General features: G+C 34.6%; 2 protein-coding genes across 2 annotated transcripts; one reads left to right on the top strand and one right to left on the bottom strand.

Moving 5' to 3' along the window:
• Window positions 1-5,075: 5,075 nt before the first annotated feature.
• Window positions 5,076-14,191, top strand: LOC142531636 (DNA (cytosine-5)-methyltransferase 1B-like). Its single transcript, XM_075637849.1, is given in 17 exon segments — window positions 5,076-5,383; window positions 6,904-7,008; window positions 7,445-7,572; window positions 7,574-8,533; window positions 8,535-8,896; window positions 9,355-10,128; window positions 10,130-10,856; window positions 11,048-11,096; window positions 11,099-11,207; window positions 11,329-11,528; window positions 11,631-11,742; window positions 11,874-12,021; window positions 12,133-12,330; window positions 12,426-12,704; window positions 12,837-12,998; window positions 13,100-13,318; window positions 13,665-14,191. Coding segments are annotated over 16 exon segments (4,665 nt in total). The 5' UTR covers window positions 5,076-5,383; window positions 6,904-6,905; the 3' UTR covers window positions 13,800-14,191.
• Window positions 14,192-15,725: 1,534 nt separating this feature from the next.
• Window positions 15,726-17,265, bottom strand: LOC142530652 (pumilio homolog 12-like). Its single transcript, XM_075636473.1, has 5 exons — window positions 17,027-17,265; window positions 16,831-16,948; window positions 16,548-16,714; window positions 16,193-16,451; window positions 15,726-16,093 (listed from the first exon to the last, which is right to left on the bottom strand). Exons 1-5 carry the CDS (start codon window positions 17,263-17,265, stop codon window positions 15,794-15,796), a joined length of 1,083 nt encoding a protein of 360 aa, XP_075492588.1. The 3' UTR covers window positions 15,726-15,793.
• Between the last annotated feature and the right edge of the window lie 365 nt (window positions 17,266-17,630).

Here is a 17,630-nt window from a genome sequence, read left to right as displayed (position 1 = left end):
GTCCAGAGAATGTCGCGCACATGCGCGGAAGGACGTCGCGCATATGCGCGACTTGCTGTAAGTCGGACAGAACGTTCGGCGCATATGCGCGGGACTTGGGCGCGCATATGCGCCAGGCATGCATCACGAAAAATCGACATTTGGTCTCTATATGCAACGTGGATGATATATATATATAAGTATTACTTCGATTTCCTTCAGAAAGTGATAAAAGGAGCACCGAGGAACTTCTTGAAAAATCTTTACGCCGTTTGTGAGAAATCGGTCCGTCCTGATTTTAAATCCGACTTCAGTACTGTGTTCCTATCGACGTAGGCTACAACTGGACGTAAGTTTTGTTACGTTTAGACATGTTTTGAAATTATGATGTTGTTGGAATTAAATACCCGTCATATATGATGTTCTTGACATGTTAGACATCATAGAATCGAAGTCAGATTAAAGAACAGACTGGTTATGTAATTGTTATGATTTTTGGAATTGATTGATTGAGAATCGATATCAGATTTATATCATCGTTGAAATTATGAGTTGCACCGATATTGATTATGAGTTCTGGTATTATATATGTGGTGTTGGAATTGACGGGTTATTGAGACTGTATTGTTATACCGTCGAAACATCCGTAAATTGATATTGATCAGACTCGGTATTGGTTGAGATGGTATTGTGGTATCATATGTCGATTGGCATTGATCAGATTATGCTTTGATTTGAGTATTAATCAGAACAGGTTTTGAACTGAGTTATGTACTGATATTGTATCTATTCGATTGTTATTAGCAGATTGGGTATGGACAGAGTTGACTTCGATACTTCGTCTTTATCGGACCGAGAAGATAAAGGTATAAATTAATGTTGAGTTGGGATTGCACAACTCGAGTGAGGTTTGGGCTCGAGTTTCCCTAAATCACATACTTTACCTTATTGTATTGATTTGATTGATGTACTTGTTCTCTTGATTTATAGACAGCAGGTATTAGACGAGTAATCTTGTGACAGAAGTGCCTGATAGTGGTGGGATCGCCACGGACACATTGCACGATGTCACAAGATAGTGTATTGGCGATTGTGCCAAAGTCTGTCACCGGATGTTTGGCTATCGATGTGGATAGAATTATAACTTCTTCTATTACTGATGATCGATATTATATCGATGTGGATAGAATCGGAGCTTCTTCTATTACTGGTGATCGGTACCATATCGATGTGGATAGAATCATAACTTCTTCTATTACTGATGGTCGATATCATATCGATGTGGATAGAATCGGAGTTCTTTCTATTACTGGTGATCGATACTATACCGATGTGGATAGAATACGAGCTTCTTCTATTACTGGTGATCGATACCATATCGATGTGGATAGAATTGGTATTTCTTCTATTACTGGTGATCGATACCCTATCGACGTGGATAGAACTGAAGTCTTTTCTATTACTGTTGGTCGATATGGGAATGCTAACTTCGAGAAACCGAGATCCCTAAACTAGGATTGAGTCTAGTCTTAAATGTGGAGTCGTGAGTCTAATTGACAGTTTATATTGATTTATGTTGATTATGTTCCTGAGTATGGTACATATCGATTTATGTTCCTGATGATGGTACATGTTTAGAATATGATTTATTCTTGATATGGATTTATATTCTGATTTGAATACATGTTAGAAATATCAGTTATATGCTTTTATATTGTTTTTATGATTGCATGTATACATGATTTATACTGAGAATATAATTCTCACCGGAGTTATCCGGCAGTTGTCTTGTTTGTATGTGTGCATGACAACAGGTGGGATAGGATCATGGTCAAGAAGAGAACGAGGCTGGACTAGATAACGTGGAGATCCGGGCTTCGAAGCAACCTAGGATTCAGCACTGATATATAGTTGAACCTAGTTGAATTCTTGTAGATAGTACAAGATTTATATGTTTATGTTTAATATGTAATTTGCATTGAATTACATTACGTTTCCGCTTTGTATTTAAAAAAAAATTAGACCATGTTTATCTTAATTGATAATTAAATCCCAAAGATGATTAAGAAGATGATTAGCGTCCGGGTCCCCACAAATATGATATCAAAATTTTTCATTCTAAAAATATAGCTAAATTTAATTTTTCTTCAATTTATTTTAGAATTCATTAATAGTTAGGAAAAAAACCAAAAAAACATATATTTAATTTTTAATATCATTAAAGATATAAGTTTTTTTTTAAAAATATATTGCAGATTTTATTACAAAAAATTTATAAATTATTATATAAGATTTTTTATTCATCTTAACATCGATAAATTCACTAAAAATATATTCATTTATATTTTAATTCTCGCTATTACATAATTCTGGTTTCGTCCCAGACTTTATGTATTTGTTTGCTTGAATTTATTGTTCCTTTGAGGCCAAGACTCATAACATGTCAAACATGAAAGTGAATATTAATTTAAAGAGATGATAATATTTATATATTGTAATAAATGTGTTTACCACTCACGATACTGATAAAAATAACTTAAAAATAATATGTTGACGAACATATTGTTAGGAATTCAAAAACACAATTCAAATGTCAAATTTGAAATTTGATTTTCAGTGATTACCAAAAAATCTCAACAACCAACACTTGTGAACAAGAAAGTACCATCATAATTTTAAAAAAACAAACAAAAAACTTATATTTATTATTGTTATCATTATGAATTAAATTAAAAATATAAGTTTTTTTTAGAAAATTGATTATTACTATTATTTTAAATTTCATTAAAAACATATATTGTTTTAAAAAAAATAGAGTGCAAATATCATTCTAAAAAATGGTAACTAAATTTTTATTTTAGAAAATGGTAGCTAAATTTCAACTTTCTTCAATTTATTGTAGAAGTCATTAATAGTTAGGGAAACACAAACAAAAAATATAGATGTAAATTCACAATCCAAACGCATCTATATGTTAAATTCTAAATTTTATTTTTCTTCAATTTAGTTTAAATTTCATTCATTAATTAATATAAGAAAACTCATATATATGCTAAATTTTACTTTTCTCTAAATTTTTTTTTCATATAAGAAAACTCATATATTACTAAATTTTATTGTCCTCTAAATTTTATTTTTCTTAAATTTAGTTTAGATTTCATTAAGGACATAGATGTAAATTTACGATTCAAATTCAGTTAAGACTTCACTAAGGTCATAGATTTAAATTCATATATTTATAATAGAAATAATTTATAATAGAAGTAATAATAGATTATCTGTTTGCTTGTGATTTTCAATCTATCATTCTTTGCATCAATCCAAGCAAGTGTTTTGTTGTATCCTCTTTCATTTTATATCTTATTTGATGCTTTCACACGATGTTTATATAACCTGACTCCTAATCGAACTGATCTAATTTAAAATAATTGTTCAACCGGTCGGACGGACCGAAACACTGTTACATTATATAAAATAATATATATTAAATAGAATACTACTAAAATAATATTTTAAAAAATTATAAATCCAAATAAATATATATAATAACCAAAAATAAAATTGAAGATTTTAAATATACGAAATAATTAAATTTTAAAACAAATTCCCCTAAATAAATTATAATAAAAAATAAAAATTGTTTACATGTAACTGATAATTTATTTTATATTTACGAGGCAAATCCAAAAACTTACTTGATGGAAAATATATTACAATGTGTATATTAAAAAAATATCACAGCGGACAAATAATTGGATATAATTTAATAAGTAAAAAATAATTTTTTTATTAAACTCATATGCAATATAATTATCTTTTATTTCATGTGGTATCACTTGATCCCGAAATAAATTATAAAATAACTGTGTTACTAGGGGAAGGTTGTTCACCACAGGATTAGCCCGGCAATATCTAATGTTTAGCCTATAAATTAATTTAGCACATTAATTAATTCATCATTTAATCCATTAAAAATTTTATATTTTTCAATCATATTGTAAAACCGAGTGCTTACCGCTTTACCAAAAGTTATAACTAGTAGTAATGATGCAACTCAAATCTTTTAAACCGTACAATAGCTCAAACCCCGCGGTTCGATCGCTCTACCAAGCAGGGACAATTATTGCACCCAACACATATATTTATCGTCTTCTTTTAGATTTCATCATATTTCAACTTTGATATATTGTAATAATCCCGATTCAATTATAAGGGCACCCACATTGGTGCATTAATGGGTGATTATTAACACCCATTAATATTCATGCACCAACGTGGGTGCATATCATCAGAATGAACGGCATTATTTCGCAAATAGCGACGGTTTTTCGTAAACCTGTCGCAAATTGAAAAACGTCGCTACTTGCGACGGTTTCTCAAAACCTGTCGCTACTTGCGACGGTTTGTCACAAACCGTCGCTATGTGCGACGCTTTCTCACTAACTCGTAAAATAATCTGCATTTTTGAGAACATTGAATCTGCATTTTTGAGAACATTGAATCTGCATTTTTGAGAACATTGAATCTGACGGGTAGTTACATTAGTGTTTACATAAATGAAACTCGTAAAATAATCAATAAAACTATTAAAATTTTGTTTTTTCATTTTTTAAATAATATTTTAAATAAAAGAGTCCAATATTTTTATCATTTTTAATAATATTTTAATAAATATTGAAATTAAGTTATTTTTAAAATAATAATACTATTTATTTTTGATAATATTTGTTGCAAAATTTTAACAAAATTAGAAAGATATTGAATTAATTAAAATTAAAAAAAATGAGTAAGTGGACAGTGAGATCCATAAATAATGAAAGTTGATATTAAATGAATGTGAGTGTGTGTTAATAATGAGAAAGTGTTAATGTAATGAATATGTGGCTCGTGGACCCCATAATTTTTGAGTAGATGGAAAATTAATAACATAGATTAATGTGGACGGATGCGGATGCCCTAAGTAATGTAATCTGATATTAATGTTATCCAAATAAAATAATATCATTATAAATGACGATCAAATCGAGTATATCCATTGTACTAATTATATATTACAAATAAATCATAATAAATCCCGGGAAGATGCCGTTTTAGTTTTTGGCGCTCATCCAAAGTGCCTAAAATTTTCAAAATTCCGACGCAAAAGCCCTAAAAAAGGCCACGAAAATTTTAAATTTTCTTACGGAACGAACAGGTTTTGCTCCTGTAATCTCTTTGCCAGCCTACATCTTTTCCTGTTTTTCTAATTTATTTTCCATCGTCTAACGCCGCCCAGGAACATGATTTTGTTCCAATTGTTTAGACGAAAAGTTGGTGCATTTTGGCTTCAATTGTTTGATTAGAGACCATTTTACTCGTGGAGTTGAATCAATATAGCAAGCTATAGAAGGAGGTCTGAGGCGCGGTAAGATTTTGGCCATTTAATGTTTGTCAATTTTGTTTTAATTCTTTTTGGGTTTAATGGTTTCAGCTTTTGATTCGGAAAAATCCATTGAAGATCTCAATTTTTCACGTTTTGAATGATTATGCGTTACCTTGATACCTGAAGCTTGCATTTTATTGGAGTGTGATGGTTGAATGAGGGCTCTACTTTACCAAATCTATTTTTTTAACTATCGTGCATGCTCCAATAACACGCCAGCAATCTCCTCTATCTATCTATGTATCTATTATTCTTTTCTTTCTTTTAATCACTGCTGCTTTATCAAATCTTCTATAGAAGAACAAAAGATTCATCATTCATGGCATATACACCGATGTGCGAAATCCATGGGAAGCATGGTTTACTGGGAAGGTCATGGAGCGAATTTAACAGTTTCAGTGTGGAGACTACCATTCCAGTTCCAATATAACGGTCGGGGTGCGAATTTAAAAATTCAGAAAATTGGTAAACTCTCTGAAAAGATGTATAAATTTGTAGTTATTAAAAATTAATATGTCTATCAATATATTATGTCTTCCAAAATACATATTACATGCAACTCTATCATATATTATCTCAAAATATTAAAACTAGAAACTTCATTTTTACCCATGTTCTACAGATAAGAACATTCAATGTTTTGGCATGTTTACTTACTTTATTTAGTCGAAAATATCAAACTCAATAACCTAAAAATTTAGGGAACTACAGTAGGGTAAGTCTTGTGCAGATTCAATCCAAATCAAGAAAACAAGTGAAAGGATTATTCGAGGTTTTTCTCATCACCATTTTTTGTTTTTCTTGGTCCTAAAAAGTTTACAAACATCTGTAAAAATCTTGCAACACGAGTCTACAAGAAACTATAAAAATCTATAACAACTCCGTTGGGATTTCTGTGGTTAGTTTAGTGATATACCATAGTTATTGGGTTTTAAACGCGTATCAGATTTTTTACTCTGTCAGAATTGCTTTAGTGAACTAATGCTGTATCATTTTGTTAATCAAGATTCATGAACAGTTACCAAAGTTGAGGTCGTCAAATTCAGCATAATTATGCAGTAAAGTCTGGTGAACTCGCCAAAATTTGGTAGATTCTAGATACAAGTGTGAGAGGATATATTCCTAAATTTTGCATTTTTACAAGGTTTAGTGGGATGTATCATGGCAAGCTTAAATTTTATGAACCACAGAACCGGTATAAAAGATAGAAGATGTAGTTGAAGTACATTTTATTTGTGGTTATTTTCTCTGGGAATACAATAATCGGTTTACACACAGTGATAAGGTATTCCTGTGCACCTTCATCATGACAAGTGAAAGTAACTTTTTGTTTTTTTATCTTGTTCAAATAGTTTGTTTAGGTGTTTGATATGTAAACCGATATTTTGTTGCATTGTTATCGGGACGCTTTAAGTGAACAATTTGAACGTATCAAATCCTTAGAATCCTGAGTTGCAGCATTCGGGCTTTTGATAAATATGTTTAGTGTTGTATTTGTGTAGCAATGGCCAAGCAGAATCAAAAAGGAAGGCACAAGAATCAGTCTGATGCTAGCAAACGAATTCAACGCCCCAAAAATCCACAATCTAGTAGAAAGTCGTCTTCAAGTAAGCTCATAACCTTAAGAATTAAATCTTTACATAAAGTTGTTTATTTTAGCATGAATGCAAGTATTTGATTGGTTTTTAACTTTTTTATTCCCATAAATGTTATTCATATTTCCAATTTACGGACCAGCTCTATTTTTACCAGTCAAGAGATGTCTCATTTATCTGTTGTACCTCAAGTAGCCTTAGATTTAAGCATTAACAAGAAAGCAATATCGATTAGTTTATTGCATTTATTTCATTCAAACCCATTTGATGCTTTCAAGTTTCAAATCTAGATTGATTCTGATTCCAACTTTCTATTCTGTTCATTTACAGCTAAGTCGTTGAATTATTTCATGAATTATACATTTTTTTATTACTTGTACCTAATTTTTTTTGTAATTGATCTTGATATTGTTCACATAAAAAGAACACTAACAAATCTTTTCTTCAGATACAGTAAAAGTGGCAACCGAGCAAAAACAAAGAAAGAGGCTTGCCTCACAAGCCAATGAGGATTCTGTTGTTTTGCGTAAAATGCCAAAGAGATCTGCTGCTTGTTCAGATTTCAAGGAGAAATCAGCTTATCATAGCAGAAAAAGACTCCATGATTGAAACAAAAAAAGATATTAGTGCGGAAGATGAGTTTTTGGCATTACGTCTTACTGCTGGACAAGAAAATGGCCGGCCATGTAGGCGGCTCACGGATTTCATCTTTCATAATTCAGATGGGGTACCCCAGCCATTTGAAATGTCAGAAGTTGATGATATTTTTATCTCGGGTCTCATTTTACCGCTTGATGAAGTCGTTGATAAAGAAAAAGCAAAGGGAATAAGATGTGATGGCTTTGGGCGCATTGAAGAATGGTGTATATCTGGTTATGAAGATGGGTCGCCAGTGATATGGCTCTCCACAAAGATAGCTGATTATGATTGTCTTAAACCATCTGGAAACTTCAAGAAGTTCTATGACCATTTCTATGCCAAGGCTATGACCTGTGTTGAGGTTTACAAGAAATTGTCAAAATCTTCGGGAGGTGATCCCAATGTAAGCCTTGATGAATTGCTTGCTGGGGTTGTGCGTGCAATGAGTGGGATGAAATGCTTCCGTGGTGGTTTATCTGTAAGGGATTTCATTGTTTCGCAGGGAGACTTCATCTACAACCAACTTATAGGTTTGGATCAGTCATCAGAAAGGATTGACCATCTATTTGTTGAGCTCCCTGTCCTGTCTGCCTTAAAGGATGAATGTAGCAAGTTAGTTGATCTTGTCCAAGCTCAGCCTGGCTCATTGCCTGGGAGTCTTAGGATTGGTCCAAAATATGGAGATGGAAACAACAAAAGCTTATCTACTATATCTTGTCCATCGGAAGAAACTGAAGATTCCAAAATGGCCAGGTTATACCAGGATCAAGAGGTCTGGTGCTCAATGAAGCAGAAGAAAAGCAAGGGTTCTACCTCCCTATCTAGCCAATACTACATTAACATCAATGAGGATGAAATTGCCCATGACTATCCTTTACCTGCCTATTTTAAGGCATGTGAGTGAAGAAACCGATGAGTATATAATTTTTGATAGTGGTGCTGGTGTATATGATATAGATGACTTACCAAAAAACAGGCTCCACAACTGGGCTTTGTACAATTCAGATGCTAGACTGGTTCCATTAGAGCTCCTACCAATGAAACCATGCTCTGAAATTGATGTGAACATATTTGGCTCAGGAGTAATGACTGTTGATGATGGATCTGGTTACAATTTGGATGGCGAATGCGCTTATTCTTCTAGTGGTTCCGGGGATTCTGAAATAGCAGGTATACCGATTTTCTTGAGCGAGATTAAGGACTGGGTAATCGAGTTTGGATCTGCGATGGTCTCTATTTTTATACGGACTGATATGTCCTGGTATGATCTCTCTCTCCCCCACCCCTCCTCTTCCAACCATCCATAACTCTTGTGAATGTACCATTGTGACTGCAAAAACACTGGCATGCATCTGTTAACTTTACATCATAATACTTGAACTGAAACACTAAGCACTTTTGTTTTCATTGGCGTTTGGTTAGAGTGCTCTGAAAATTTTCAGTGTAGTGCTAGATTTTTAATGGTTGATATGACTTGAAATAATTCTCCAAGGTATTAGTACTGTAAATAAATTAATAAAACCTGCAGTGGATGCATTTTAGAGAAAGCATCGGCTATATTGTTGTTTTTGACGTGGCAAATTTTAAGATCATGCTAAGTTCAAGAAATGTTCTGATTTCTTGTTGTCCAACTAGTTGTGTGTATTTCCTAGTTTTATTCAAATTTGAAACTCGTGAGGCTTCTTCACTCATAACTGTCATCTTCCTTCAACTCTTCAGGTACAGGCTTGGAAAGCCCTCAAAACAATATGCTGCTTGGTACGAGCGGGTTTTGAAAACAGTTAGGGTTGCAATTAGCATCCTTGCTATGCTAAAAGATGAGATTAGGCTGGCAAGGCTTCCTTTTAATGACGTTATGAAGAGAATTTCAGATTTCCCCAAAGGTCATCTTGCCTTTATATCATCTAATAAGGAATTGGTGGAAAGATATGTGGTTGTGCATGGTCAGATTATTCTGCAGCACTTTTTAGAATTTCCTGACAAGGATATAAAGAAGTGCTCATTTGTTATTGGCCTCATCAAGAAGATGGAAGAGAGACACCATCGGAAATGGCTAGTCAGCAAGAAGAAGGTTGTGTTTAGGAATGGACAAAACTTAAATCCCAGATCTGCAATTGAGCCTGTCATGTCCAAAAGAAAGCCTATGCAGGCAACAACAACCAGGCTAATCAATAGACTCTGGGGTGCTTATTATTCAAATCACTTACCAGAGGAATCAAATGAAGGAATCCTCAGTGAAGTAAAAGAGGATGATGAGATTGAAGAGCAAGAGGAAAATGAAGAGGATGATGCTCCTGAGGAGAAATTGGCAGTTACAGACAAGAGTGAGATACATGGTTCACCACGATGGCAAACCAAGTCTTGTTTGTGTAGCAAGGTTGTAAAGTGGGATGGGAAATCAGTGGGCAAATTACCATCTGGTGAGGCTTTATATAAAAGAGCCACAGTCCATGGATATGAAATTGAAGTTGGTGGGACTGTCCAAGTTGATGAACTGGGCAATGATCTGGCCATCTGTTTGGTTCGAGTACATGTTTGAAAAAATTGATGGAGATAAAATGTTTCATGGGAGATTGATGCAACAAGGCTGTGAAACTGTCCTTGGAAACACAGCAAATGAAAGGGAGCTATTTTTGACGGATGACTGTATAAACTTTCAACTAGTAGAAGTCAAACAGAGCTTACATGTGAACATCAGATCAATGCCATGGGGTTATCAGCATAGAAAAGCAAATGCCAACACTGAAAAAATGAATAGGGCGCGAGCAGAAGAAAGGAAGAAGATGGGGTTGCCAACTGAATATTACTGCAAAAGTTTGTATTCACCCAAGAGGGGTGCCTTCTTTGTTCTTCCCTATAAATCGATGGGGCTGGGGTCTGGCTCCTGTCAAGCATGCAAATCAAAGGAAGCTGCCATTGATAATGAGAAGTTTATCCTGCATGATTCTATGAATGACTTTATGTACCGAGGAAATAAATTCTCAGTTCTTGATTATGTCTATGTGAGTTCTAGTTACTTTTCAGCAGCAATGGAAAGTGAGAGTTTCAAGAGTGGAAGAAATGTTGGATTAAAGGCCTATGTTGTTTGCCAGCTGCTTGAAATTTGCAATCTTAAAAAGTCTGAGCGGCATGATGCCAATTCAGTTCAGGTCAAAGTTAGAAGGTTTTACAGACCAGAGGACATATCGGTGGCGAAGGCTTACTCTTCAGATATTCGAGAGGTAATAGCTTGCATACCACATTGAAAACCAACATATTTTATGCTAAAATCATTCTTGATTGCTTAAATCGTTTATCATAATTATACTGGAATTAAGATTCACATCCCTAATGTGCAAGTTTATCTATATTGATTTTTTTTTAATTTTATAATGTTTTTTTAAATCATTTTTTTTTCTGGAGCGTTTCCCAGCTCTTCTACAGTGAGGAAATGCTTACCGTACCAGTTAATATGATTGAAGGTACTGTGAGATCAGGAAAAGGAAAGACATTCAACTTCAAGATGTCCCTTGCACCTTTGACCATGCTTTCTTTTGTGAACATCTGTATGATCCCTCCAACGGAACAAGCAAGTAAATATTTTGCTCCTTTTCCATTTACATTTCTTCAAAATTGTTGGATGCAATAAAGTTAAGCAATTTATGCCACCTCCTTATCTACGCTTTTTAATAAATGTTCCAATCCTGGTCACGTGCAGTTGCCATCTCATATTAAAATAAGATATTCATCTGGGACACCAAGTGATGATACATACTGAAAGAAAGGAAAATCCAAGGAAGGACAGGATGACTTAGAAGTTGGTATACTAAAAGAAGAATCTCAGGGGAACCACTTGATTTCATTAGATATATTTGCTGGCTGTGGTGGCTTGTCTGAGGGATTGCAACAATCAGGCACAACTTTCACTTGCTTTTTATTTTTTGAATGTTTTCAAGTTTAGAGTTCTTTGCATGTAGAAGCCTGTCATTTGGGTTCTGATGCATCTAATTTTTCAGGTGTCTCATTTACCAAATGGGCTATTGAGTATGATGAAGCTACCGGAGATGCATTTAAACTGAATCATCCCGAGGCTTCAGTGTTTGTTAACAATTGTAATGTAATTTTGAGGTATTTCTTTTAGAAGATTAGTTTTGCTCTCTCACACATACACACATATACAGATGCATGTGCACAAATTTATCTCAGACATGCCATCAACAGAACATATATGATATTTACTGAGACCGTTTTATATGCAGGGCTGTGATGCAGAAATGTGGTGATGCAGACGACTGCATTTCAACCCCTGAGGCCACTGAATTGGCTTCATCATTGAACCAGAAGGATTTTGATAATCTCCCACTGCCAGGGCAAGTTGATTTTATTAATGGAGGACCTCCTTGCCAGGTTGGTTAAACAATCTACTCTTTTCATTGTTGTCTAAACAACCCACTCTCATAATTTTCAAACTAAATGAATTAACCATGTTGCTAAAAGTGAACATAATTTCTACTGTAGGGTTTTTCAGGAATGAATAGATTCAATCACAGTACCTGGAGTAAAGTTCAATGTGAAATGATTTTAGCCTTTTTATCTTTCGCTGACTACTATCGACCAAAGTTTTTCCTTCTGGAGAATGTGCGGAATTTTGTGACTTTCAACCAAGGACAGACATTCCGCTTAACTTTAGCTTCCCTTCTTGAGATGGGATATCAGGTACATGCTGGTGCTTTTATCAGGAGTATGAGGTTCTTGATTGATCATATCTGCTGAAATATTTGTGTGTATTTGTTGCTTATGGTCATGGATAGGTGAGATTTGGTATCCTTGAAGCTGGTGCGTTCGGAGTACCTCAGTCGAGGAAGAGAGCCTTCATATGGGCAGCTTCTCCTGAAGAAATGCTTCCTGAGTGGCCAGAGCCAATGCATGTCTTTGCGGCACCAGAATTGAAAATCTCATTGTCAGGAAATTTGTGTTACTCTGCTGTTAGGAGTACCGCAAGAGGAGCCCCACTTCGTTCTCTTACTGTCAGAGATACAATTGGAGATCTCCAGCAAGTGGGCAATGGTGCATCTAAAACAGGCATTGAGGTACTGATGTTGGGAACCATCCAGAACAGAAAAGCCTGTTTGATGTAATAGTATTGGTCGGATATTCCATAGATCATATATAACAACTTGAGCTCAATTAACTAATTAGATTTTCTCACGCCTGAAATGCAGTATCAAAGTGGTCCTATATCATGGTTCCAGAAGAAAATTCGTGGAAACATGGAGGTATTAAACGATCACATCGCGAAAGAGATGAATGAGCTCAACCTAATTAGGTGTCAAAGGATTCCCAGGCGTCCTGGTGCAGATTGGCGTGATCTTCCAGATGAAAAGGTAACATTATAACTTAGTGGGGTTGGATTGGATTTTAAATCTCCTACTTTCTGTTCAAGTATTTTATCTGGTAGTTTTACTTGTCTTTCATTGCCTTACAGGTCAAATTATCCACTGGCCAAGTTGTTGATCTGATACCTTGGTGCTTACCAAATACAGCCAAGAGGCACAATCAGTGGAAGGGTCTTTTTGGAAGGTTGGATTGGGAGGGAAACTTTCCAACTTCCATAACAGACCCTCAGCCAATGGGTAAAGTGGGAATGTGTTTTCATCCTAAGCAAGATAGGATTGTCACTGTTCGTGAATGCTCGCGTTCTCAGGTTAGTGGTTTTTACCAGTTTATTTGATGTTGGCTCAATCTCATTTATAGAAATGAATGCACCAAATTTATATATGAAAAGACCATCTGTATCAGATAAATCAGTATTTATTCGATATTATATTACGGCTCATCTGTTGATCCTTTTATACTTGGGGAGACCTAAGGCTTGAGGGCTTAAACTGGCAAATGGATCTAAATGTATCATGCATATTTCCATATGCTAATTATTGTCTGCTCCTTTAAAAGTCAAAACACTTCCTGGTAGAACATGTGATATTTTATTTTCTAGATAATGATGAATATGGATATTGTTTCCTAAAACCAGATTGAACTTGTTTATGTAGGGTTTTCCGGACAAGTATAAATTTTCTGGCGCTGTTCTTCACAAGCACAGGCAGATTGGGAATGCTGTTCCACCTCCTCTAGCATATGCACTGGGAAGAAAACTCAAGGAAGCTATTGAGAGAAAGTCTTTGTAGCTAAACTTGGTGTTCATGAGGTCAACTTTTTTCAACTGCCAAATATTCAGACGAGGAATTGCTTGTTGAACCGTGGTTATGTCAGCCACCCCCCTCCACCCCAACCACCCCCCCACCCACCCCAATTCAATTTACATCAATTTTGTATTCATGCTGTCAAGATTGAAGGAATTGGGTTGGTTAGCTCAAACTGTGAGTTTGACACCATTATTTTGGGATTTTTCACTCCCATCCATTGACATTACTCGAGAGAATGTTTTTTGGTGAACTACTGTATTCTAATTGAGAATCGGATGCAAGTGAACTTATGAGCAACATAATCATAATTTAGCTGGAATTATTGTGTTTGTAACATCTAAAAAAACATGATTTTCACTTTTCTTTCACAATTTTGCAGAAACTTGTCACTAAAGTCAGACTTTGAGACATGACAAGGTGCTCACGTTCAGATATTATTAATTTGTACAAGTTAATTCGAATGAGACACATTTACTATAATACTCATTTCAAGATATTATACTATAATATTTAAATTTACAAGCTCATAAAGTAAAGGGATACTTTTGTACTATCCTATCCTATATAATAAAGCGATCATGATATAATAATATTTAAAATTCAATATCCATCTCAAATTACAGAAGTATCTTATTCCAATTTTCGTTTAATAAAAATAATAATAAAAATGAATTTCAATATATTTTCTCTTTATTTTTTTGAGAATACTGATCTCTATTTATCATACATAATCCCTCCAAAATTTTAAAATTACAAATATATTTATTAATTCTTATCTGTACTTTTTAAAATTTGAATAATCTTATAACTCTCAAGTCTTAACATAAAAAATTATTATAAAAAATCATAAATTCAAAACTTATCATTTTAAAATTATCGTTGTAATTAACTATTAAAACTCTTACAAATATCATTTCTATATTTTATTCAATAGGTCCTTCAGTCGAGAATAAATTAAATTTTAACTCGAATATGGAGATCTATCGACTCGAGGATATTCCTGTTATCGGAACCACTCTACTCTGCTCTCCCTTCAGCCAAAAGTTACCTTTACCTCAACCATGTATAAATTTTCACAAGAACCAAAAAAAAAGTTAACATAGCATCATCAGTTGTCATAGGGAAACTTATATATACCACCACATCATCACCTCAGACAGAAAAGAACAGGTCTCTCTGTGTACATTTGAACCTCCTCAAGAGTTTTTCCAGTAAATGTAGCATACATTTTGTCAATTTTCAGCGTAAATAAGGCAAACTTAGAATAACACTTAGTCCATTAAACCCCAACAGGAACTACAAATAATAGGAAAAGATTAAACTTTACATTCAACTATTCTCCTCAACTAATCAAACCATATAATCAAGCAATGAAAAGCAAGAAAGAACATTCACAAATATAAGAGAAGATTTTATCCATCAATATTGGTGAATGATAGCTCAAGAGTAAACTTCCACGAAATAATGTACCCTGAAACATTTCATGTTATCCCACATGCTCATCCTGAGATTCAGACAATCATTAATTAACTTTGTTTTAAAAAGAAATTTCGTCGACCAATTTGAGCATGTGATTAACTAATGGCCAGAACTTCCAAAATGTTACACCATGACACAAAATACAGCTTCTATGGAACCCTCAAACATAATTAAATAGTAAGGGATTGTTGTCTTATTACAGTCCATTACTGGATTTCAGCCTTCCGGTACCAGAATTGGTTCCACATTTTCCCACAAAAATATATACTTAAGAAACTATAATCATAATTGAGAAGCTCTTTAAGATTATCAATTAGGTGCGCATAATAGAAATTTAATCAATATGAAGGAAATAAAAGATTCAAATAATCAAGAGAGGAAGTCTATCTTGACATGGGATGGAACTCTAAAGACAGAAGACAAACATAATAAGTAATAATAAAGTCATTCGTTCAATCTTCAAAACCACACCCTAAAACAAAAAAAAAATACCAGTATCAAACATTAAAAGGCAAAAAACAAACAAACAAGGTCATGTGCACAGTGGGGACAAGTTTCCGAGCAGAAAGGAGGTCATATTTCTGAGTAATCATTCCTCTATCTTTTCCATTCAGGCTTAATGCACTTTCCACGGCAATCGCTATGCAATTGATCAGAGTGTAGGGGAAAATCTGGTGATTCAAAATCTTGGGTACGCTTCCCCGCGATTTAGGCAGAATGTTCTTTCCATGGCGGTGGCTATGCAAGTGATCAGAGTGTAGGGCAATCTGATGATTCAAACTCTTGAGTACGGTTCCCTGCAAGATTGTACAAGGTTGTATTAACCTTAAATTTTGTTTAATTCGAGCTAGCTAGATTGTAAATAAAGAGATAAAGATGAGCGTTGTTAATGGTACCGAAGAGTATTTTTTAGAGCGTTCAAGAACTTTTTTGCCACAAGGATGTTGTAGGACTCTCGAGAAATCAGAACTGCATATTATCTCATCGATGATTTGGGGTGCATATTCTTCTTTGTAATTCTCAATCAATTTCAATACAACATTGGTTGCATATTTGGTCATAGACATGCAAGCGAAAGTCCCTGTAAGTCGAGCAACTATATCTCTTACCCCATCCTGCATCCTGTAATTTATTACACACCCCACCACGTTATGCCTGAAACCAGAAAAAAGTCGAGTTATGGATTTTATACGCAAATTTGAACGAGGGATATGAAAAGGAAAAGTGTGTGTGACTATGTTGTATACATACCCGCATGGATCACGAGACAAACGGTGTACATTCGCTATTATTTCTGTGAGAACACGCTGTCGGCTTTCCAGTAGAAAGACTTCTGAATCGAGGACATCCCGAAGAAGGAAGGACCCGCTCTCCTTGGTGGCAATTTCGAAAAGATTGTCAGCTATCACATCGATTATCTGGGTAAACACAAGTGCCGTTACAGATATGGTAAATTCATAAAACTAGGATGAGATTCAGTGATAAATACTTAAGTTTGTTTCGCAGGGAAGATATTGAAGCAATGGCGAATAACTTCAACACCAATCTCGTTGTTTACGAGCGGAACCGTGAGGCGTTGGAAGATGGATATCATATGAGATATCTGCTCTGGTGTCATGAGACACTCCAGAAATTTCTTCATGGACTTTGATCTGCAAATAAACACGAAAATTCAGAAATCGAGTTATTACAATGCATACTATCGTTTATAGAAGCAGTTGTAAGCATACCCTTGAGAATTGAGACACACAGCCATGAGTACATCGACATTAGCGGCGACTGAAAAAACCAACTGATTCATCTGTTCCTCGTCGCAGACTTCGTAGAGCTTTTGGATTACATAGCTCCCGAACCGATCGAGCATCAAAACACATATCTGATCTTTCAACTCCGAATAGATCATTTGCATTTCTTCCGGTTTCCTTCTTTCGAGTACCTGATGCAAGAAGTGGCAACAGTTTGGATCCATTGCTTCCCAAAACACTTTTCCCTTCAATTCTTCTCAAAAATAAACAGCTGGGTGCGGCTGTTTCAGATGGGTTGACCTGTATCCGGCGGGAACAGGCGCTGAAGTGTTATTATCAAACATCGGAAACCTATCACCACCGGATGCTTAGAGAGTCGACCGAGTTTGCAGAAGCACAGGGTTTCAGTTTGGGAACGAAGATACGCTTTTTAAAACAAAAAAAAAATCGAATATGTTGAAAATTATATTTAAAATGTGAGTATTGAATATTTGAACGTTGAATATTTGAATGTTGAAAATAAGAGTTGTAAATATTGAAAATTAGTGTGTGATGATGTAGGTAATGATGTATTTTATTTTTGGATTAT

This window comes from Primulina tabacum, chromosome 17 (genome assembly GCF_025594145.1).
Source record: "Primulina tabacum isolate GXHZ01 chromosome 17, ASM2559414v2, whole genome shotgun sequence".
NCBI classification, from domain to species: domain Eukaryota; kingdom Viridiplantae; phylum Streptophyta; class Magnoliopsida; order Lamiales; family Gesneriaceae; genus Primulina; species Primulina tabacum.
The sequence above is the reverse complement of the archived record's forward strand: the minus strand, read 5'-3'. Positions and strand labels throughout refer to the sequence as shown.